Source organism: Periophthalmus magnuspinnatus, chromosome 3 (genome assembly GCF_009829125.3).
Source record: "Periophthalmus magnuspinnatus isolate fPerMag1 chromosome 3, fPerMag1.2.pri, whole genome shotgun sequence".
NCBI lineage: Eukaryota > Metazoa > Chordata > Actinopteri > Gobiiformes > Gobiidae > Periophthalmus > Periophthalmus magnuspinnatus.
The window spans coordinates 861758-886377 of NC_047128.1; the positions used below are offsets into that span (position 1 = coordinate 861758).

General features: G+C 41.0%; 1 protein-coding gene across 1 annotated transcript in view; it reads left to right on the forward strand.

Annotated features, from left to right (window-relative positions):
* efl1 (elongation factor like GTPase 1) overlaps positions 1-24620 on the forward strand; it is a 189007-nt gene that overhangs the window by 156699 nt on the left and 7688 nt on the right. The window contains exons 17-21 of the mRNA XM_055229179.1: positions 1832-1961; positions 3085-3193; positions 3913-4117; positions 5670-6142; positions 22298-22482. Of these exons, the coding sequence (XP_055085154.1) occupies positions 1832-1961; positions 3085-3193; positions 3913-4117; positions 5670-6142; positions 22298-22482 (1102 nt within the window). The remainder of the gene's footprint in view (positions 1-1831; positions 1962-3084; positions 3194-3912; positions 4118-5669; positions 6143-22297; positions 22483-24620) is intronic.

Here is a 24620-nt window from a genome sequence, read left to right on the forward strand (position 1 = left end):
TGTTGGGGCCTTGTCCTTGATGTTGGGGCCTTGTCCTTGATGTTGGGGCCTTGTTCTTGATGTTGGGGCCTTGTCCTTGATGTTGGGGCCTTATTCTTGATGTTGGAGCCTTGTCCTTGATGTTGGGGCCTTGTCCTTGATGTTGGGGCCTTGTTCTTGATGTTGGGGCCTTGTCCTTGATGTTGGGGCCTTGTTCTTGATGTTGGGGCCTTGTTTTTGATGTTGGAGCCTTGTTTTTGATGTTGGGGCCTTGTCCTTGATGTTGGGGCCTTGTTCTTGATGTTGGGGCCTTGTCCTTGATGTTGGGGCCTTGTCCTTGATGTTGGGGCCTTGTTCTTGATGTTGGGGCCTTGTCCTTGATGTTGGAGCCTTGTTTTTGATGTTGGGGCCTTGTTTTTGATGTTTGGGTCTTGTTTTTGATGTTGGGGCCTTGTCCTTGATGTTGGGGCCTTGTTCTTGATGTTGGGGCCTTGTTTTTGATGTTGGGGCCTTGTTTTTGATGTTTGGGCCTTGTCCTTGATGTTAGGGCCTTGTCCTTGATGTTTGGGCCTTGTCCTTGATGTTGGGGCCTTGTCCTTGATGTTGGGGCCTTGTCCTTGATGTTGGGGCCTTGTTCTTGATGTTGTGGCCTTGTTCTTGATGTTGGAGCCTTGTTCTTGATGTTGGGGCCTTGTCCTTGATGTTGGGGCCTTGTCCTTGATGTTGGGGCCTTGTTCTTGATGTTGGGGCCTTGTTTTTGATGTTGGGGCCTTGTTTTTGATGTTGGGGCCTTGTTCTTGATGTTGGGGCCTTGTCTTTGATGTTGGGGCCTTGTTTTTGATGTTGGGGCCTTGTCCTTGATGTTGGGGCCTTGTTCTTGATGTTGGAGCCTTGTTTTTGATGTTGGGGCCTTGTCCTTGATGTTGGGGCCTTGTTCTTGATGTTGGGGCCTTGTTTTTGATGTTGGGGCCTTGTCCTTGATGTTGGGGCCTTGTCCTTGATGTTGTGGCCTTGTTCTTGATGTTGTGGCCTTGTCCTTGATGTTGGGGCCTTGTCCTTGATGTTGGGGCCTTGTTCTTGATGTTGGAGCCTTGTTCTTGATGTTGGAGCCTTGTTCTTGATGTTGGGGCCTTGTTCTTGATGTTGGGGCCTTGTTCTTGATGTTGTGGCCTTGTCCTTGATGTTGGGGCCTTGTTCTTGATGTTGGGGCCTTGTCCTTGATGTTGTGGCCTTGTCCTTGATGTTGGGGCCTTGTCCTTGATGTTGTGGCCTTGTCCTTGATGTTGGGGCCTTGTTCTTGATGTTGGGGCCTTGTCCTTGATGTTGTGGCCTTGTTCTTGATGTTGGAGCCTTGTTCTTGATGTTGGAGCCTTGTTCTTGATGTTGGAGCCTTGTTCTTGATGTTGGGGCCTTGTCCTTGATGTTGGGCCCTTGCCCTTGATGTTGGGGCCTTGTCTTTAATGTTGTGGCCTTGTTCTTGATGTTGTGGTCTTCTCTGTGATTTTGGGGCCTTGTTTTTGATGTTGGGGCCTTGTTCTTGATGTTGGGGCCTTGTCCTTGATGTTCTTCTGGATCTTGGCTGTTTCATCTGGACAGTGGCTCTCACACTGACTAGTCCTCGGCTCCTTCCTTACGGCTCGTACAGTCTCAGGACGGTGGATTTGAACCCTCCAGTTATGGTCAGGAGCTTTGTGTGTTAGCGTCTGTGGTCAGTATCTCCTCCTCTGGTCAGTACATGGTTCCTGATGGGGTGGAGCTGTTTATTACACAGGTTTTGTTTCATTGAGTGGACGTCTTTGGACTTCAGTATCACATCACACTTCAAAATGTTTTTGTTTTTTTTCTTTTTCAGATTTGCTAAAATTGAAATGAGCGTGTCCAAACCCATCATCCCGTTCAGAGAGACGGTGGTGCGACCTCCTAAAGTGGACATGGTCAACGAGGACCTCGGCCGGCAGCAGAAAGTCGCCATTATTCACCAGGTTAGTGACCAAAGAAACGAAACAGAGACTTGACTGAACCTGGAGGAATAAACCCGCTGTAAATATAAAGTATAGTTTGACACAAACCAGGAAGCAGTTTGTGAAGAAAAGATGAAAATATGTGTACGGCATGTTTGCTTTAGTCCTGGTTTGGTCCTGGTTTAGTCCTGGTTTAGTCCTGGTTTAGTTCTGGTTTAGTCCTGGTTTTGTCCTGGTTTTGTCCTGGTTTAGTCCTGGTTTAGTCCTGGTTTTGTCCTGGTTTAGTCTCTGATTTAGTCCTGGTTTCGTCCTGGTTTAGTCCTGGTTTCGTCCTGGTTTAGTCCTGGTTTCGTCCTGGTTTAGTTCTGGTTTAGTCCTGGTTTTGTCCTGGTTTAGTCTCTGGTTTCGTCCTGGTTTAGTCCTGGTTTAGTCCTGGTTCAGTCCTGGTTTAGTCTCTGTTTTAGTCCTGGTTTAGTCCTGGTTTAGTTCTCGTTCTTAGGTAATAGTTATGAAATTCCCTAGTGTGATGTCATGATTTCCAACCAGGAAGTGAAATTTAAAAAAAAAATCATTTGGAAAGAAAAAGTTAGACTTTTCTTGTGTTTTATTAAAATGAACGACTTAACCCTCATTGAACTTAAGACTTTAAGTTTTAAATGTTTCTTAAAAATACAAGCAAAAGTTCAAGTGCGCTGTTTTCTGATCCGCTCTAATGTTTCCTCATCACAAAAAGACCTCGAGTTTGAATTCTTCTCTCAAACTGAAAACACTCTGTTCCACCTTGTGATGTCATCATGTGGTGATACAGGAAGTGCTCCACTGTGTTTTTAAACTCCACACACCTTCATTTATAGAATCATCTGGATCATTTCAGTCCTGGAGTTGTCTCTTATCTCAACTGAACTAAAGGTAAAAGGAGCTGGAAAATTCCCACTTGATGACATCACAAGGTGGAACGGAGCATTTTGAGCTTTGGAGAGCCAGTTTGTCCTCTGCATTTGACCCATCCGTGCTGCAGCTGACCCATCTCCACACGTTTGGGCTGTGTCAGGGCGACATTAGCTGGAGGATTTTATTATTTTTCTATAAACCATAATAATCTTTAATTGAACTTGCTGAGGTCTTTCTGGTGTGTTCTTTCCAGGTGAAGGAGGACACTTCTCAGGGACGCTCCTCAGACTCTGGCCTGGTCACACTGACCACTCCAAACAGACTGGCCACTGTGAGCGTCCGGGCCATCCCTCTGCCACAGGGTGAGAAGGATTTATTTAAACTCATAAACTGAAAGGTTTTTACATTAAAGCCAAACCGATTTAAAAAACCTCTGAAACTGTCGGGTTAAAGCACAGACTGTAAAGACGTGGACTAAAGCTCACAGTTATAAAAGTGAAATTACAGCTGAGTTTCATATTTTTAATTCTGAAAACTGTGAGTATCATAGCAACCGAAGAGCCAATCAGGAGCGAGGATGTTGAAGGTAACGCCCCTTCAGTCAACACAGCTGGTTTATCAGGGAGCGGGCGCTTAGCAACACTGTCAATCAAACCCGTTGCTAACGCTAACAGGAGCGACCTCGGGGAAAGAAGGACCTGATTTGTCTGTTATTAATGTTCATATCTTGATTTACAGACACAATAGTGAAATAAAAACCCCAGGATCATGTAGAGGGTTAATACTGAAGCAGCAGGCCGTTAGCCGTTAGCCGTTAGCCGTTAGCAGATTAGCTATTTATATAAACAGTCTGTGGGTTAAACAGATTTGCTAAAGTTTTGGTTCAAACTTAAACCTTTTTAGTTTGTTTTGTTCCAATTGTACATTATCAATATTAATACAAACCCCAAAGTCCTTCACACGGACAATTTAATGTTTCAGTCAACACACACACACACACACACACACACACACACACACACATGAGTCTGAGCAGTGGTGACTCCATTTTAATTCCATTGTCTTGGTCCCTGTCCCTCAGAGGTGACCCGTTTGCTGGACAGCAGTGCGGAGCTGGTCAGGACGCTGGAGCAGGTGAACATGTCTCTGAGGGAGGGGCGGGACCTGGAGGTCAGCCCCAGGACGATGGAGCAGATCTCAGAGCTGAAGCAGAGGCTGGAGGCTCTGCTGCAGGGACACAGGTGGAGGAACGCCGTCGACCGCATCTGGGCGTTTGGACCGCGCAGGTGAGGACTGAAGAAGAGAGACACGAGGGGTGTGGTCACTGAGGGGCGTGGTCAAGTGGCTTATTTGGTATTAAAGAGGAGGTATTTACTTCTATGTTGTTTTAACTGTAACACTTCACATATTTGTGTTTTGTTTCATTCTCACATGTTTAACACACAAAAACACTCTGTTCCACCTTGTGATGTCATCGTGTGGTGATACAGGAAGTGCTCCACTGTGTTTTTAAACTCCACACACCTTCATTTATAGAATCATTTGGATCATTTCTGGAGTTGTCTCTTATCTCGACTGAACTAAAGGTAAAAGGAGGAGTTAAGTTGAAAATTACCACTTGATGACATCACAGCAGCATTAGAGCATGGACTAAAGCTTCAAAAGTCAGTTTTACTCTCAGTCTGCAGTACTCTCAGTCTGCAGTACTCTCAGTCTGTAGTACTCAGTCTGCAGTACTCTCAGTCTGTAGTACTCAGTCTGTAGTACTCAGTCTGTAGTACTCTCAGTCTGTAGTACTCAGTCTGTAGTACTCTTTATCTAATATTATAACATTTACTTTGAGGATTCAAACTCTTGATTTGACGTTTGAACGACCGTGCACTGTTATTTTTTATTTTATTTTTTTTTATTTTATTGTGAACATTGAGAACATTTTTGAGGCTCGTTGCTTCTGGACTGATTCAATAAAAATTCCTCCTGATCTATTTATTAAAACAAAACTTGGACTTTGCTGATGAAAATGATTTTGAAAAAGCTCATTCCAGTGTTCTCTTTGTATTTACTTCAGAAACACTTTGTGAGTTTTAACCAACACTGATAGATTTGCTTCTTTAAAGAGGCAAAAAATCGACTTTTTAAAGCTTTCAACCGTGTTTTAACTTCTTTCTCCATAGAGACAGCCAAGTTACAGGTCATCTCTATGGAGAGGCGAGCCCGCTGAAAGTATGAATGCATGATTTTAAAAGTTTTAGTGATAAAAACAGGTCTAGTTGAATTGTTTAATGCAGTGGAACATTCCAGACAAAGCAGTGACGTCTTCATAGAAACACAGGCCAAAAAAATTCCATAGTGTAGCTTTAAATTAGGTTAGAAGTAAATACCTCCTCTTTAATACAACACAGAAGTAAATACCTCCTCTTTAATACGACATAGAAGTAAATACCTCCTCTTTAATATGACACAGAAGTAAATACCTCCTCTTTAATACGACATAGAAGTAAATACCTCCTCTTTAATATGACACAGAAGTAAATACCTCCTCTTTAATATGACACAGAAGTAAATACCTCCTCTTTAATATGACACAGAAGTAAATACCTCCTCTTTAATACAACACAGAAGTAAATACCTCCTCTTTAATACGACATAGAAGTAAATACCTCCTCTTTAATACGACATAGAAGTAAATGCCTCCTCTTTAATACGACATAGAAGTAAATGCCTCCTCTTTAATACGACATAGAAGTAAATGCCTCCTCTTTAATATGACATAGAAGTAAATGCCTCCTCTTTAATGAATAGTCATGTTCCGTGTTTTTCTTGTCTGGCGTTCCTCAGGTGTGGTCCAAACATCCTCCTGAACAGTGTGGAGTCGTACTCGCGCCCGTCCCTGTGGCAGTGTCTCAGTCGTCACGGAGACAGACCTCAAAACACACTCAGGGACTTTGACAACAGCATCGTGAGCGGCTTCCAGCTGGCAACGCTGGCGGGGCCCATGTGCGAGGAGCCTCTGATGGGCGTGTGCTTCTCCGTGGAGCGCTGGGACGTCCAGACCAGCTCCACGCCGCACCAGGACTCTGCGGAAGACGACGGCGTGTCCCGGGACGCACCGGGGGACGGCGACGGCCCGGGGGAGGCGGCCGCGGCGGGACAGGCCAAACGCAGGGCGGAGCCGGACTGTTACGGGCCGGTGTCGGGTCAGCTGATCGCCGCCACTAAAGAGGCGTGTCGTCAGGCGTTTCAGGCGCAGCCGCAGAGACTCATGGCGGCGATGTACACCTGTGAGATCATGGCGACGGCGGAGGTGCTCGGTGAGTGAGGACGATGATACTACTACTACTACTACTACTACTACTACTACTACTACTACTACTACTACTACTACTACTAGTACGACTACTACTAGTACGACTACTACTACTACTACTACTAGTACGACTACTACTAGTACGACTACTACTACTACTACTACTACTACTACTAGTACGACTACTACTACTACTACTACTAGTACGACTACTACTACTACTGATGAAGATGATGATATTAATAATAATACAAATTTTAATAATAATAATAATGATAATAATAATAATGATAATGATAAACAAAAAAATACAAAAAATAATAAAAATAATAATAAAAAAATAATAAGAATAATAATGATAATGATAAAAAACAAAAAAATAAAAAATAAAAACAATAAAATAATAATAATGATAATAATAATAATGATAATGATAAACAAAAAAATACAAAAAATAATAATAAAAAAATAATAAGAATAATAATGATAATGATAAAAAACAAAAAAATTATAATGATGATAATAATAAAAAATAATAATGATAATAATAAAAATAATAATGATAATGATAAACAAAATATACAAAATACAAAAAATAAGTAATAATAATAATAATAATAATAATTAAAACTGCAAGCAGTGATAAAGGCCCTCGCCACCCCTTGCGACCGCGGGGTACACGCCACCGCGGAGATCCTGCCTTTCGTTCCCGCTTACATCGCCCCTCCCCCCAAAATCAGCGACTGAGTAATACTACTCCATTCTTTTCATTGAGACCATTTATGACATTGTCACGCCTGAATTCTTGGAAATAGAGGTATGTCTTCATTGGCTTTTTTGTTCAGTATGATGAGAGGAATATGTGTACCAAATTTCAATGGTCTATGACAAAGTAATTATTTTTCATCCCAGTTAACCAAAACCTATGTATTTCAATGAGAAATGTCAGACGTTGCCATGGCAACACCTTTGAAATTAGAGGTATTTACTTTTTGACTTTTTTGTTCAGTTTACCAACCCAATTGTCCATGTCAAATTTCAAATGTTTACGTCAAAGTAATTTTTTTGGTACAATTCAAAAGTTCAAGGGGGCGCTGCGGAGTAAAAAAAATTCTGACACATGCAAATTGTATATCATTTCGTACAGATCAAGATTTTAAACAAAATGTATATTAATGCCGGGAAATAGGACACTGCATGTGTGAGTTATGCACACTTTAACACTTCAAAATATAGCTTTTTAATTTGAAGGCTGGCCACACCCACATTTTATGATGTAGAAAAATCCAAGAGAGTTCCCTATAATCCCACATGGGTCTCATTCATTTTCACCAATTTGCAAGTTTTTTGAATGAAAATCCACGGCGCAAAAAATCCAAATGTGAGAGGTAAAATTTTGAAAAAATGGGGTTCCACCCAAAATGGCCGACTTCCTGTAGGGTTTAGGGTGGGGTCATAATATAATTTTGTACTTGTCTTGACATGTTCTATGTTTGTACCAAATTTCATTTGTCTACGATGAAAAAGGTCTCTCATTGCCGCAATGTATTTCAAATTTTGAGGTGGCGCTATTGAGTCATTTTGATACATTAATTTTTTTGAACATCAAAATAATTAATTTTTCACCAATCTTGAATTTTGGGTCCAATAAAATTGTCTTTTCGTTAACGTTCAGGGGGTCAAAAGTGGATTCAAAGTCGCGACCAAAATAATAAGAATAATAATTAAAACTGCAAGCAGTGATAAAGGCCCTCGCCACCCCTTGCGACCGCGGGGTACACGCCACCGCGGAGATCCTGCCTTTCGTTCCTGCTTACATCGCCCCTCCCCCCAAAATCAGCAACTGAGTAATACTACTCCATTCATTCCAATGAGAGCATTTATGACATTGTCACGCCTGAACGGTTGGAAATAGAGGTATGTCTTCATTGGCTTTTTTATTCAGTATGATGAGAGGAATATGTGTACCAAATTTTAATGGTCTATGACACAGTAAATATTTTTCATCCCAGTTAACCAAAACCCATGTATTTCAATGAGAAATGTCAGACATTGCCATGGCAACACCTTTGAAATTAGAGGTATGTTCTTATTGACTTTTTTGTTCAGGTTGCCAAGCCAAATGTCCATGCCCAATTTCAAATGTTTACGTCAAATTAATTTTTTTGGGCCGATTCAAAAGTTCAAGGGGGCGCTGTGGAGTAAAAAAAATTCTGACATATGTAAATTGTATATCATTTCATGTAGATCAAGATTTTAAACAAAATGTATATGCCGGGAAATAGGACACTGCATGTGTGAGTTATGCTCACTTTAACACTTCAAAATATTGCTTTTTTCTTTGCAGGCTGGCCACACCCATATTTTATGATGTAGAAAAATCCAAGACAGTTCCCTATAATCCCACATGGGTCTAGTTCATTTTGACCAATTTGCAAATTTTTTGAATGAAAATCTGAGGCGCAAAAAATCCAAATGTGAGAGGTAAAATTTTGAAAAAATGGGGTTCCGCCCACAATGGCCGACTTCCTGTAGGGTTTAGGGTGGGGTCATAATATCATTTTTTACTTGTCTTCACATCTTCTGTGTTTGTAACAAATTTAATTTGTCTACGATGAAAAAGGTCTCTCATTGCCGCAATGTATTTCAAATTTTGAGGTGGCAATATTGAGTCATTTTGATACATTAATTTTTTTGAACATCAAAATAATTAATTTTTCACCAATCTTGAATTTTGGGTCCAATAAAATTGACTTTTCGTTAACGTTCAGGGGGTCAAAAGTGGATTCAAAGTCGCGACCAAAATAAGAAGAAGAAGAAGAATAATGGAAATGCATTTTCCACCCATTATTTTTCTCCTAAACCATAACAGCTACAGTCATGTGACTTTTTCACATTGTGCCCCATCACAAATAAGGCCCCTGTGAATTTTTTCACACGTCCACGACAAATCGATTGTCTTCTAAGAATTTTTGAAAATGAAATTTGAAGAGGGCGCTAGAGAGCCATTTTGTGAGAGAGTGCCTTGATTTGCATACCATTGCGTTCAGCTCACAAATGTGCATAAACGCTGTATTAGCGTTTTCCCAACAAAAAATGTGTGAAAGAGAAATATTTTATTGAAATATTGCAACAATTGCGATTTTGTTGAAAATTCACCCTGACCACACCCAAAGTCATAATCAAAATGTAATTGTTAATCTTTAATCACACATGGGTTTAGAGGGATTTGGCCAAATTTGACGTGTTTGTGATGAAAACTGGGCGAGAAAATGTCCTGAATGCGAGGGTGTGCACTTTTGTCGTTCTCGGGTTTGATCCAATATGGCCGACGTCTTGTACATTTTAGGGCGGGGCCATAATATCATTTTTGTCATGTCCCGACATGTACTATTTTTTGATGTGAGTTTCGGATTTTTACGTCGACTTTTTTCCGAGTCGGGCTCCCATTGGCCCCATGAAAATCAAAGTTTGAGGTGGCGCTACCGAGTCATCTTTCGTTATTTTTTCTCGGGGTCTTTTGTGACAATTAGAGCTCGTCGAGTTCTAATTTTTGACACCACTCACTGCCATGTCGGGGCGTGTTTACTACTTGATTTTTGCCATTTTCTGGGTTTCGGACGCGGTTTTAATGAGTCCCTCGCCGGGACGGAGTCCCAGGCTCGGGCCTAATAATGGAAACGCATTTTCCACCCATTATTTTTCTCCTAAACCATAACAGCTACAGTCATGTGACTTTCTCACATTGTGCCCCATCACAAATAAGGCCCCTGTGAATTTTTCCACAAGTCCACAACAAAGCGATTGTCTTCGACGAATTTTTGAATATAAAATTTGAAGAGGGCGCTAGAGAGTCATTTTGTCAGAGAGTGTCTTGATTTGCATATCATTGCGTTCAGCTCACAAATGTGCATAAACACTGTATTAGCGTTTTCCCAACAAAAAATGTGTGAAAGAGAAATATTTTTTTGAAATATTCATAAATTTGCGATTTTGTTGAAAATTCACCCTGACCACACCCAAAGTCATAATCAAAGTAAAATTGATAATCTTTAATCACACATGGGTTTAGTGGAATTTGGCCAAATTTGATGTGTTTGTGATGAAAACTGTGCGAGAAAATATCCTGAATGTGAGGGTGCGTACTTTTGTCATTCCCGGGTTTGATCCAATATGGCCGACTTCCTGTACATTTTAGGGCGGGGCCATAATATAATTTTTCTCATGTCCCAATATGTTCTATTTTTTGATGTGAGTTTCAGATTTTTAAGTTGACTTTTTTCCGAGTCGGGCTCCCATTGGCCCCATAAAATCAAAGTTTGAGGGGGCGCTGTGGAGCAATATAAAATCTGACCTGTGTAAATTGTATATCTATGTGTTCAGATCAACATTTTGAATAAAAAAGTATATTCATGCCGGGACGTAGGACACTAACTGTGTGAGTTACATGCAATTAAAAACTTTTAAAAATGGCTTTTTTCTTTGCAGGCTGGCCACACCCACATTTTATTACTTAGAAAATTCCAAAAGAGTTGCTTATAATCCCACATGGGTCTAGTTCATTTTGACAAATTTGCAAGTTTGTTTAATGAAAATCCAAGGCGCAAAAAATCCAAATGTGAGAGGTAAAATTTTGAAAAAATGAGGTTCCGCCCACAATGGCCGACTTCCTGTAGGGTTTAGGGTGGGGTCATAATATCATTTTTTACTTGTCTTGACATGTTCTATGTTTGTACCAAATTTCATTTGTCTACGATGAAAAAGGTCTCTCATTGCCGCAATGTATTTCAAATTTTGAGGTGGCGCTATTGAGTCATTTTGAGACATTAATTTTTTTGAACATCAAAATAATTAATTTTTCACCAATCTTGAATTTTGGGTCCAATAAAATTGACTTTTCGTTAACGTTCAGGGGGTCAAAAGTGGATTCAAAGTCGCGACCAAAATAAGAAGAAGAAGAAGAAGAAGAAGAAGAAGAATAATGGAAACGCATTTTCCACCCATTATTTTTCTCCTAAACCATAACAGCTACAGTCATGTGACTTTTTCACATTGTGCCCCATCACAAATAAGGCCCCTGTGAATTTCTTCACACGTCCACGACAAATCGCTTGTCTTCTACGAATTTTTGAAAATGAAATTTGAAGAGGGCGCTAGAGAGCCATTTTGTGAGAGAGTGCCTTGATTTGCATACCATTGCGTTCAGCTCACAAATGTGCATAAACGCTGTATTAGCGTTTTCCCAACAAAAAATGTGTGAAAGAGAAATATTTTATTGAAATATTGCAAAAATTGCGATTTTGTTGAAAATTCACCCTGACCACACCCAAAGTCATAATCAAAATGTAATTGTTAATCTTTAATCACACATGGGTTTAGAGGGATTTGGCCAAATTTGACGTGTTTGTGATGAAAACTGGGCGAGAAAATGTCCTGAATGTGAGGGTGTGCACTTTTGTCGTTCTCGGGTTTGATCCAATATGGCCGACGTCTTGTACATTTTAGGGCGGGGCCATAATATCATTTTTGTCATGTCCCGACATGTACTATTTTTTGATGTGAGTTTCGGATTTTTACGTCGACTTTTTTCCGAGTCGGGCTCCCATTGGCCCCATGAAAATCAAAGTTTGAGGTGGCGCTACCGAGTCATCTTTCGTTATTTTTTCTCGGGGTCTTTTGTGACAATTAGAGCTCGTCGAGTTCTAATTTTTGACACCACTCACTGCCATGTCGGGGCGTGTTTACTACTTGATCTTTGCCATTTTCTGGGTTTCGGACGCGGTTTTAATGAGTCCCTCGCCGGGACGGAGTCCCAGGCTCGGGCCTAATAATGGAAACGCATTTTCCACCCATTATTTTTCTCCTAAACCATAACAGCTACAGTCATGTGACTTTCTCACATTGTGCCCCATCACAAATAAGGCCCCTGTGAATTTTTTCACACGTCCACGTCAAAGCGTTTGTGTTCTACGAATTTTTGAAAATGAAATTTGAAGAGGGCGCTAGAGAGCCATTTTGTGAGAGAGTGCCTTGATTTGCATATCATTGCGTTCAGCTCACAAATGTGCATAAACGCTGTATTAGCATTTTCCCAACAAAAAATGTGTGAAAGAGAAATATTTTATTGAAATATTGCAAAAATGTGTGATTTTGTTGAAAATTCACCCTGACCACACCCAAAGTCATAATCAAAATGTAATTGTTAATCTTTAATCACACATGGGTTTAGTGGGATTTGGCCAAATTTGAAGTGTTTGTGATGAAAACTGTGTGAGAAAATGTCCTGAATGTGAGGGTGTGCACTTTTGTCGTTCCCGGGTTTGATCCAATATGGCCGACGTCCTGTACATTTTAGGGCGGGGCCATAATATCATTTTTGTCATGTCCTGACATGTACTATTTTTTTATGTGAGTTTCGGATTTTTACGTCGACTTTTGTCCGAGTCGGGCTCCCATTGGCCCCATGAAAATCAAAGTTTGAGGTGGCGCTATCGAGTCGTCTTTCGTTATTTTTTCTCGGGGTCTTTTGTGACAATTAGAGCTCGTCGAGTTCTAATTTTTGACACCACTCACTGCCATGTCGGGGCGTGTTTACTACTTGATTTTTGCCATTTTCCGGGTTTCGGACGCGGTTTTAATGAGTCCCTCGCCGGGACGGAGTCCCAGGCTGTAACTTGCCTTTCCCTTTGCTCCACTTGGGAATGTGCCAAATCCCAGCGCCCTCTGCTGGCACACTGCCGTGACCTCTGACCCACATGGGCACAGCTCAGTGAAAACTGTATTTCACCCCTGATCTGTACAAAATGTATTTCAAAACTCTCTGTAAAAGCTCCATATCTTATAGGTTTTTGTAAAATGGACTCAGAGTTTGATCAAATGCACAACGTGACGTTAGTTTGAGCGATTAAACTATGGTATTTTTTAAACTAAAAAAGACGAAACAAACAAACATTACGTTACTAAATGATAATTTTACACATTAAATCCAGTAATGCTGAGCTTGATACACGACCAGTGAAAGTTTGGACTTTTTCATTTGTGTTTCTTGTTTATTTCTGGGATTATTCACACTGTAGATTTTCACTGAAGCATCAAATCTATGAACGACACGTGTGGATGTAGTGAACAAAAATAAACTCAAAATAACGACAAGCTAGACACTGCATAAAGACGTGGACTAAGTGTTCAGCTCCAAATGAAGCTCATCGAGGCGAGAGCAGGTACAGCAGCTAATCTGGAGCCAAAGTCCAACCGCGAGTGTCATAGCAACCAAAGAGCCAATCAGGAGCGAGGATGTTGAAGGTAACGCCCCTTTCCGCTCACACCACTGGTTTAGCAGAGAGCGGCCGCTTAGCAACGCTGTCAATCAAACCTGTTGCTAACGCTAACAGGAGCGACCTCGGGGAAAGAAGGACCTGATTTGTCTGTTATTAATGTTCAGATCTTGATTTACAGACACAATAGTGAAATAAAAACCCCAGGATCATGTAGAGGGTTAATACGAACATTTAAGACCAGAATGAGTCTGAAGCAGCAGAGACAGAGAGAGGACAGATTAAAAAACAAAACAAAAATAAAGACAAAATAATAAAAAAAACTAAAAATAAAAAAAACCCTCAAAGTAACTAAAACAAAAGAAAGAAAATAAACAAAAAACTCCTTAAAACAACCAAAATAAATAAATAAAAAAGTAAAAAAAAGAAAACTCAAAATAACTAAAAAATTAATAATAATAAAGAAAATAAACTAAAAAAAACCACACAAACCTCAAAGTAACTAAAAAAAAAATAATAATAAAAAGTGAAAATAACTGAAAAAATAATAATAATAAAAAAATAAAAATAAACTAATAATAATAATTAAAAAATAAATAAATAAATGAACCCCAGGATCATGTAGAGGGTTAACACGAACATTTAAGACCGTGTCCGAGTCGATGGCGCTCAAAGTGCGCTCATCATCACTTCCTGTTTGTAGCGTGACGGCTAGCAGGTTAGCTACGTCCATTTGTATAAACAGAGTGTGTTATATACGGAGAAAACGCAGGTGTGTCCAAACTTTTGCCTGGCCGTGTTCACGTTTAAACCAACGTTCCATTCGCACGTGTGTTACATAACTCAATAACAGCGGCTAAGCTAACAGTTACATCCGCAGTGAAGGGGCGGGGCCTGTCCAGACGCAGAGTGGTCGTGTAGAGCCGCTCCAAACGCTCATAAATGCAGTTTGTCAGGTGATTATTAAGGCTAACCACAGAGCAGAGATTAAAGCAGGACCCCATACTGTTGTTCTAATGAAAATTACATAACGCCTGATTCTGAGAGTTTAATTAGAGCAGAGCTGTGCCCGCTGTGCCCGCTGTGCCCGCTGTGCCCGCTGTACCCGCTGTGCCCGCTGCGCCACAGACAAAACGCCGGGACAGTTTTGTTTATATTTTATAAATTAAACATCCTCAGCAGGGTGACCACTCAAAAGTTATTTATTTAACTTCAGAAAACATGGCGTCTCCGCTTTCAAACCCTCCACGTCTGACGCAAACTGTGTGAACCGTGGACGCAAAAACATTTACATCCTGAGTTTAAAGACGACGGGATCTACAAAATGGACTTTCTGTGTGTTTGTCCCATGTTCTGACTCTGTTCTTCATCAAAAACACGTGTGCAGAGGTTTTAGAGTCGTCCATGCATGTTTGAGTAATCTAGAGATCTCTCCCGGGCCCTATTCAAACCCTCCTTATGTTTAGCTGTGAGATTCTGTACGAGGCTCCGCCCACAAGCCGACGTTACCCACACTCCCACGCGACAATCCTCCATAAATATACAAAAACATGACACAAAACAACACACTACAGCTTCACAAACCTGGTGTGATGTGCAGTAGTTTCATTAACGCTGATTGTGATGTGATAGCGCCGTGAAGGGGGCGGGGCTTTGGACTCAGAGCCACAAAAATGAAAGTGAAACTGATAAAACATGTTAATACTTTGATTTGGGCGAATTTAGAATTTTCAAAACAATAAAAGGAAACATGGATCAAAATATGTGAAGTGTCACAGTTAAAACAACAGAGAAGTAAATACCTCCTCTTTAATACAACAGAGAAGTAAATACCTCCTCTTTAATACAACATAGAAGTAAATACCTCCTCTTTAATACAACAGAGAAGTAAATACCTCCTCTTTAATACGCCATAGAAGTAAATACCTCCTCTTTAATACGACATAGAAGTAAATACCTCCTCTTTAATACGACATAGAAGTAAATACCTCCTCTTTAATACGACAGAGAAGTAAATACCTCCTCTTTAATACGACATAGAAGTAAATACCTCCTCTTTAATACAACAGAGAAGTAAATACCTCCTCTTTAATACAACATAGAAGTAAATACCTCCTCTTTAATACCACATAGAAGTAAATACCTCCTCTTTAATACAACAGAGAAGTAAATACCTCCTCTTTAATACGACATAGAAGTAAATACCTCCTCTTTAATACCCCATAGAAGTAAATACCTCCTCTTTAATACGACATAGAAGTAAATACCTCCTCTTTAATACGACATAGAAGTAAATACCTCCTCTTTAATACAACATAGAAGTAAATACCTCCTCTTTAATACAACATAGAAGTAAATACCTCCTCTTTAATACAACATAGAAGTAAATACCTCCTCTTTAATACGACATAGAAGTAAATACCTCCTCTTTAATACGACATAGAAGTAAATACCTCCTCTTTAATACGACATAGAAGTAAATACCTCCTCTTTAATACGACATAGAAGTAAATGCCTCCTCTTTAATACAACATAGAAGTAAATACCTCCTCTTTAATACAACATAGAAGTAAATACCTCCTCTTTAATACGACATAGAAGTAAAATTTGACTTGTGTTGCCAACAATATTTCACACTTTCCAAAATATCTTCCGTCGTGATTTATTCAGCCACTGGTCAGACGTATGTGGCCTTGTGCGTCGCCCGTGTGCGTCGCCCGTGTGCGTCGCCCGTGTGCGTCGCCCGTGTGCGTCGCCCGTGTGCGTCGCCCGTGTGCGTCGCCCGTGTGCGTCGCCTGGGAGCACAGATGCATGCTGGTCTTTGAAGGCCTCGCCCTCATAAACACAGTGTGGGTCACAGTCATAATAAGCTCCGTGGTTTCAGTCTATTTTTACGGTCCATTAATCTCACTGCACTGGGCCGTGTGTAAACATCTGCTGGACCCTGTGTCCGACTCATGAACCGCCTCACAGCACGTCTGATAATAGACCGCAGCGGAATGAGGCCATAGCATACATGTTTAGATCCCCCCTACTGTGCTTGTGTGTTATTGTTATAATCTTTGACACCTGTGGATTGTTATGTTGTGATTCACACATTTTAAATCACAATATTCATCTTCAAATCAGCGGATTTTCGTGTTTTAAACAGGTGTGTTAGCTTCAGTGTCGTTAGCGCCGCCCTTTAGGCAGATATAAGGCAGTGTCCAGCAGTGATCTGACCAGAACTGACCAGAGGAAGCGGTTTGGATGAGCGGCCAAACGTTGACAATAATGGACTTCTTCAATTATTTATTTAATTTTTATTTTTATTTTTTTTACATTTTACTTTTTATATTATTATTATTATTATTATTATTATTATTATTATTATTATTATTATTATTATTATTATTATTATTATTATATTGTATTATTTTTATATGTTTTTTATTATTTTTATGTCTTGTGTTTTTATTATTTTTATTTTATTTTTATTTTTGTATTTTTGTGGGGGTGTGGGGTTTGAAAAGGGAAAAAAAAAAATGTAATCGAAACTGTAACCTGTATAGCCACAGATCAGTACTTGAATAAAAAAATTTATCACAAAAAAAAATAATAATAATAATGGGGTCGACAATAATCATGGGACTTTATTATATAATCTTGATAATCGCCAACAAAGATAATCGCCGTTGTATCACCAGAATGTGCAGAAATAAACGATTTATCCACAGGGGAGTTGAAGTTGTCCCGCGGTTTAGGGGCCCAGATCTGGACTCTCTTCCTCTTTATTTGTATTAGAGGGGCCCATGTGAGACTCTGTGCCCCGGGCCCTCACATTTCAGCCCACGGCCCTGCTCGTCCAGAACATTCTCCACTAGATCATAGTTTTTTTCACTGATGACAACAGTTATTTAAACATGGAACTTATTCATAAAGTTAAAATGCTAATTATTCATATCCAGAACATTTTAAACATCATTAACTTAATAATTATCATGATGTAATCGTTAATCACTATTATTTTGTGACACCAAATTTCAGTATCGTCCCATGTCTAGTTACAGAATTTTATTTTTATTTTGCTATAAAAACTGGCCAACGGTGGCTCAGTTGGTAGAGTGTTTGCCCCCGATCTGGGTCAGTGGTTGTTTGTTTTAAAAGTTGGAAAAGCACTTCATAAAAATGTGACTTTTTCCCATAAAAATAACAACAATTTTCTTGTCAATACTTTGCCAGAAACAGAAATGAAACATGTTTGAGATTAAATAATCCAGAACCAAAAAAAAGGCAAAAATTATGACATTTTTGTGCTGATATTTGACTTTTCTATGTAAAAAACTACCGATTATTATTAGTGTTTATCCACTGATCTGATCTGAATGCTGCTGTTGTGTTGTGTCCTTGGGCAAGACACTTAACCCACTGGTGTATAAATGTGTGTGTGACTGGTGTGTGTGGCTCTTGATGTAAAACGCTTTGAGCCGTGAAGGTGGAAAAGCGCTCGTTCATTATTATAAACCACGTTCTCATTCATTTTAAAAGCTCGGTCTGTTTTTAGGCTCTCGGGATGACCTCACGGTGAGTAACCTGCAGACTCCCGGACTCCTCTGACGATGACATAATCTTTGTGTGGCGCTGGTGCATTGTACGGCTCGATGGGGCGCGGCTCGTGGGCTCCCTGCGGCGGTATGAGCCAAAGTCAGAGCCGTTAATTGGACGGATGCGGAAATGAGATGCATCTAAAGTGCTCCTCCATCACACGAGGCTCACGGTCACTTAAATGTTTATACCGTCTCCCTGAGCTCATCCATGCTAGCTCATCTGCGTTAGCTCATCTGCGTTAGCTCATCTGCGTTAGCTCATCTGCGTTAGCTCATCTGCGTTAGCTCATCTGCGTTAGCTCATCTGCGTTAGCTCATCTGCGTTAGCTCAGTGTGGTTCACCTCAGGCTGTTGTCATGAGCAGTACTGGAACGTAACAAAGTAAAAATAGTAAAATACTGTACTTAAGCAGGTTTTACTTTATTTCATTATATTACAGAGCAGGTATCTGTACTTTCTACTCAGGGGCGGCACCAGGGAGGGCTTGAGGGGGCACTAGCCTCCCTCATAGCTCCCCCAAAGATTTTTTTTTGCAACTTTCATAAAACGTCCAATCTTGACTAAAAATGTTCAAAATGAGACTCCAGTTTAAAAAAAAAAAAAAAGCTTTAGCTCAAATTAGCTTTAATAAATCGGTACATTTTAACTTAAAACAGCTACTCAAACATGGTGGGATGGTTGGGGGTACGCTCCATTGTGAAAAGGCTCTAAATTAACATATTAAGTGAGAACTCCCCCTCAGCCCCCCCTTTAGCTCCCCCCAAACAAAAATGTCTGGCGCCGCCCCTGTTTCTGCTACACTACATTTTTTAACTTGACTGAAGAGTACATTATTTTATTTATTTATTTATTTATTTATTTATTTATTTCATTTCATTTCATTTCATTTCATTTCATTTCATTTCATTTCATTTCATTTCATTTCATTTCATTTCATTTCATTTCATTTTATTTTTTATTTTATTTCATTTTATTTTATTTTATTTTTTAATTTATTTTATTTTATTTTTCATTTCATTTTTTTATTTATGTTTTATTTTATTTTATTTATTTATTTATTTTTTTGTTATATAGTCTGACACCTGCTGAAAAGTTTGAATCTTTATCAAAATCACCACATTTGAAGCTTTATAAGACTAAAATCTGTGAGAAATACTTTTACTTTTTACTCTTTAAGTACATTTTTAACAGGTACTTTAATACTTTTACTTAAGTAGATATTTTTGTCCGGGTTTGCGATCGATAAATACTCATAAAATGTTAAATTAGATTAGGGTATTTTACTTCTGTGCGGTATGGGTGACGTAGGCTTGTGGGCGGAGCCTCGTACACATCTTACAGCTCACCATACGGAGGGTTTGAATAGGGGAGAGATCTCTAGATGACTCAAACACGTGTGACATCTAAACCTCAGACGTGTTTTTGAGGAGGAATGTGACGTCCTTTTGTCTCCGTGTAAAACTCCAGATGCCATTTCCCTGAAAGGTTCTTTCTTATTTGATCAAAAGAGTGAAAAACGTGTCCCTGGACGCGGCGCTGACGGTGGAGCGGGTCGATAGCACTTTACCGCCCGGTCCCTCCCGCGCGCAGAGGAGTCAGATGTCCGATCATGTGACCCGACTGCGGATGACATCACCCGGGTCCAATGGTTTCCTGACAGTGACCATGACATCATCTTTAGATCAGCACTCAGCACTGACAGGAGGAGCAAAGGAGGTGCAAAAGGAGGTGCAAAAGGATGGGCTCGATCACTGACACGAGCAAGAGGAGGCGCAAAAGGAGGTGCTCGATCACTGACAGGAGGAAAAGGAGGTGCAAAAGGAGGGGCTTGATCACTGATAGGAGCAAAAGGAGGCGCAAAAGGAGGGGCTTGATCACTGACAGGAAGAAAAGGAGGTGCAAAAGGAGGGGCTCACAGCTCAGGTTCTATCCATCCACATCCCTCCCGCTCCATCGTTCCTCCTCATCCCTCCTGCTCCATCGTTCCCTCCTCATCCCTCCTGCTCCATCGTTCCCTCCTGCTCCATCGTTCCTCCTCATCCCTCCTGCTCCATCGTTCCTCCTCATCCCTCCTGCTCCATCGTTCCCTCCTCATCCCTCCATCGTTCCCTCCTCATCCCTCCTGTTCCATCGTTCCCTCCTCATCCCTCCTGTTCCATCGTTCCCTCCTCATCCCTCCGTCATTCCCTCCTCATCCCTCCTGCTCCATCGTTCCTCCTCATCCCTCTTGCTCCGTCGTCCCCTCCTCATCCCTCCAGTTCCATCGTTCCCTCCTCATCCCTCCCGCTCCATCGTTCCTCCTCATCCCTCCTGCTCCGTCGTTCCCTCCTCATCCCTCCTGCTCCATCGTTCCTCCTCATCCCTCTTGCTCCGTCGTCCCCTCCTCATCCCTCCTGCTCCATCGTTCCCTCCTCATCGTTCCCTCCTCATCCCTCCCGCTCCATCGTTCCTCCTCATCCCTCTTGCTCCGTCGTCCCCTCCTCATCCCTCCTGTTCCATCGTTCCTCCTCATCCCTCCAGTTCCATCGTTCCCTCCTCATCCCTCCTGCTCCGTCGTTCCCTCCTCATCCCTCCTGCTCCATCGTTCCCTCCTCATCGTTCCCTCCTCATCCCTCCCGCTCCATCGTTCCTCCTCATCCCTCCTGCTCCATCGTTCCTCCTCATCCCTCCTGCTCCATCGTTCCTCCTCATCCCTCCTGCTCCATCGTTCCTCCTCATCCCTCCCGCTCCATCGTTCCTCCTCATCCCTCCTGCTCCATCGTTCCTCCTCATCCCTCCTGCTCCATCGTTCCTCCTCATCCCTCCTGCTCCATCGTTCCTCCTCATCCCTCCTGCTCCGTCAGTTCCACAGTTGTTGGTTTGGTTTTGGTTTGACCTTTGACCCCGTTTGGCTCGTTGTTTCTCTCTGTAAAGAACTTTGTGATGTTTATCTGTGAAAACTTTCCTTACATCATTAGATCAGTCTGAAGTCCGCTCCAGTTTTGTGTCCCCGCTGTTCTCGGCGTGAGGTCGGGGCAGTTTGGGTAACGTGCTAATGAGGCTAACGGCGGCCATCTTACTACTGCCGCTAGAACAAATAGACTCAGGACATTTTAATGACGTCTAAATATAGAGAACAACAGCTAAAAACAGACCTTTATCCATGTTCTAGTCGTTTCTTCTCGTTGAGCCTCTGAAGTTGTTTCGCAAATACATAAAAAAAAACACACACATATTGGAGACTGGAAGGGCATCCGGCTTAAAACATAACTAAGCGTAGGTTAAAAGTTGTCTATGCAAATCACTTAAAGAACAAAATACAAAATAATAGAACAGTAGAGATGAACTGAACCACAAAATCGTTCGTTGCGTTGACTTGAGGCTATAGCTACAAGATTAAAGCTTCACTGCGTCACTTTTCTGCCTGGTCTGGAGTGTTTTCGTTTTGCGGTTGGAGGTTTTTGACTTTTCTGCTCCTGCGTCGACTGCTCCTCCCTAAACGCTGGTGGTGTTGAAGTTGTTGGGCTGAAAACGAGGCCTGAAATGGCGTTTAGCGTGTTAGCCGTTAGCGTGTTGGTAAACGAAGCCTCCTGCGTTCTGATTGGTCCACGGGCCGCTCATTAACCACAACACTGACCCGTCGGCCAAATCGAAGCAGACGCCGCCGGTCACAGGAATGAACACGCAAAGTTAACGCGGCGTTTAGTTCAGATGGTGAAGAGTTTACACATTTAGAACCGTGCAAAATATTAGTACTACTTTTATTTACTCTTTAAAAACATTTATTTAATTATTATATTTATTTATATATTTATATTTTATTTTTTATATTCATTTTTTTTATTTTATTTTATTTTTTATTTACTTTCGCTATTTTTATTCTACCTATTCCCAGTTTCTTCTATATCCGCCATTTTGAGGACTTTTTCCCCATTCAAACTATAAAATGTTTCAAATTATTCTATTCTATTTTCTGATCTGGTCTAATGTTGTTTCCTCGTCACAAACAGACCTGGAGTTGTGTTTTGTTTCATTCGCACATTTTCTGAAACTGAAAACACTCTGTTCCACCTTGTGATGTCATCATGTGGTGATACAGGAAGTGCTCCACTGTGTTTTTAAACTCCACACACCTTCATTTATACAATCATTTGGATCATTTCAGCTCTGGAATTGCCAATTTCGACTGAACTAAAGGTAAAAAGGGGAGGAGTTAACCTGAAAACTCCCACTTGATGACATCACAAGGTGGAACGTCGCATTTTGAGCTTTGGAGATGTGACAGACGAATAAATAAAGTGTGACTTTGCGTGTTTTCAGGGCGGGTGTACGGCGTCCTGGGGAAGCGTGAGGGTCGCGTGGTGCAGGAGGAGATGAAGGAGGGCACGGACATGTTCATCATCAACGCCATCCTCCCCGTCGCCGAGAGCTTCGGATTCGCCGACGAAATCCGCAAACGGACGAGCGGATTGGCCAGTCCCCAGCTCGTCTTCAGCCACTGGGAGGTCAGTACTGAGACGTAAAAGGTGCACTATGTAACTTTTTAATGGGGGATCCGTCACCAATTGGTCTCCATGGAAATGTTTTTGCTTTGCCTGGATGTTTCGCAGTGTAGCTTTAAACTTACCTGACATAAATTCAATTACAACTGTTTTTATTGGTGAAAAACATGTTTTCCTTCTCTGAGCGCGGTCCCCTCTGCACAGATCTGACTCGTAAATTAGCCTGGTGGTACAAATCTGCTTGTCACCACAGGATTTCACCAGTTTAATGTCATACTGTGGAACATTTACAACGTTTTTTCTTATTGTTCTGAACTAATATCTCAAGATTAAAATAATTTAAAGGTCCAATATTACACAAAATTGACTCTTGTGAACTTAAACAGACCTGGACTTGTGTTTTTTATTAGTCCAAAAGCTCAAAATGCTCCGTTCCACCTTGTGATGTCATCAAGTGGGAATTTTCCAGCTCCTTTTACCTTTAGTTCAGTTGAGATAAGTGACAACTCCAGGCCTGAAATGATCCAAATGATTCTATAAATGAAGGTGTGTGGAGTTTAAAAACACAGCGGAGCACTTCCTGTATCACCACATGATGACATCACAAGGTGGAACAGAGTGTTTCCAGTTTGAGAGAAGAACTCAGCCTAAATCTGCAGAAACAAAACACAACTCCAGGTGCGTTCGTGACGAGTTTATGATCAGAAAATAGCGTAATATTGACCTTTAAACTCAAACTCAAACATCGACGACTGAAGGAGTTTTTACATATTTATCACAAGAACCAAACCTAAACTTTTTAATACCGACTTTGCCTTAAAGCTTAAAAATCAGGTCTTCTCTCTAATCTCTGTGACGTTAATTTCAGAAACTCATTATCCGTTTACGATGTGGCGTGCACCATCTACTCCCGTCAGAATCGGCGTCGCTAAACCTCTTTAAACCTCCTAATTGGGCAGAAGCAACAGTTAGCGTTAGCGTTAGCGTTAGCGTTAGCTGTGTGTTTTGTTTTCAGGCTGTGGGTTGTGTTTTAATGAGACAGCTCTCTCTCTCTCGAGGGACCGGGGATCAAAGCTCTTCCAGGACATGTGCCGTGGACCGTTATACCTGCTCTGCTCGCCGTCTGCGCGCGTCTCGCCATTGTCCTCGCCATATGGACGCTGTCACGGGAGGTCAGGGGGCCGGGTATTTAAATGGCTTGTTACTTAATAGCTCGTCTGCACATTTATCTGACAGGCGGAGCGGCCGTGGAGCGGGTATTCCTCATTATCCCGACGCGTCTTCCAAATGCGCCTCGTAAATGACTGTTATTAACTTTGGGAGCGATCCTTCTTCGGAACGCGCCGGGACGAGCCGGAATACAAATGAGGCGTCATCCCTCTGAACTGTCAGGTCTGCGACGCTTGGACAAAATTACACATTTATCAGATGTAAAATGACCTTGGAGTTCGCTGTGAGAGGTCACGTGACGAGCGCGGCGAGCGGTGAGGGCGCCGCTCCCAAACTCTGATAAATATAACGGATTTATTTAGCGCTGATCGTTAAACTGGGATGAAAATAACCTGTAGTTTTGATGAGCTCAGTCGTCCAGGGCTGATCCACGGTAAAAGTTAAATCTGTAACGGGACAAAACGTTATAAAAGTGATGACGTTTCACCGCTCGTCCAACACGCTTCTTCTGTGGCTTCATATAATTACATTTTTTTAATATAGCACATTTAAAATAAAACTTCAGATGCCCAAAATGCTTCACACAAAGTCAATAAAATAAATAAATTAAAAAATAAATAAATAAAAATAAAATAAAATAAATACTTAAAAAAAAAATAATAATAATAAATAAATAAATTTAAAAAACTAAATAAAAAAATGAAATATATATAATCCCATGTCCTGGAAATAAAAAAAAAAAAAAGAAAAATAATTGTTTTACAGACATGGAAAAAAGGCCAAATGTCCTCATGAATATCTATTTTGTTCTTGAAAATGTCTCCACACTTTGCTGTTTTATTCGATGTCAAACAGAGACTTTTTCTGCTTTCTCTCTCTGTCAGATTTTTAAAAAACATTTCTTGGGCGAGGACCCCCAGACGCCCCGTTATCTGCCTGATGGGACCTTAGAAAATAAACTATGTCATGAG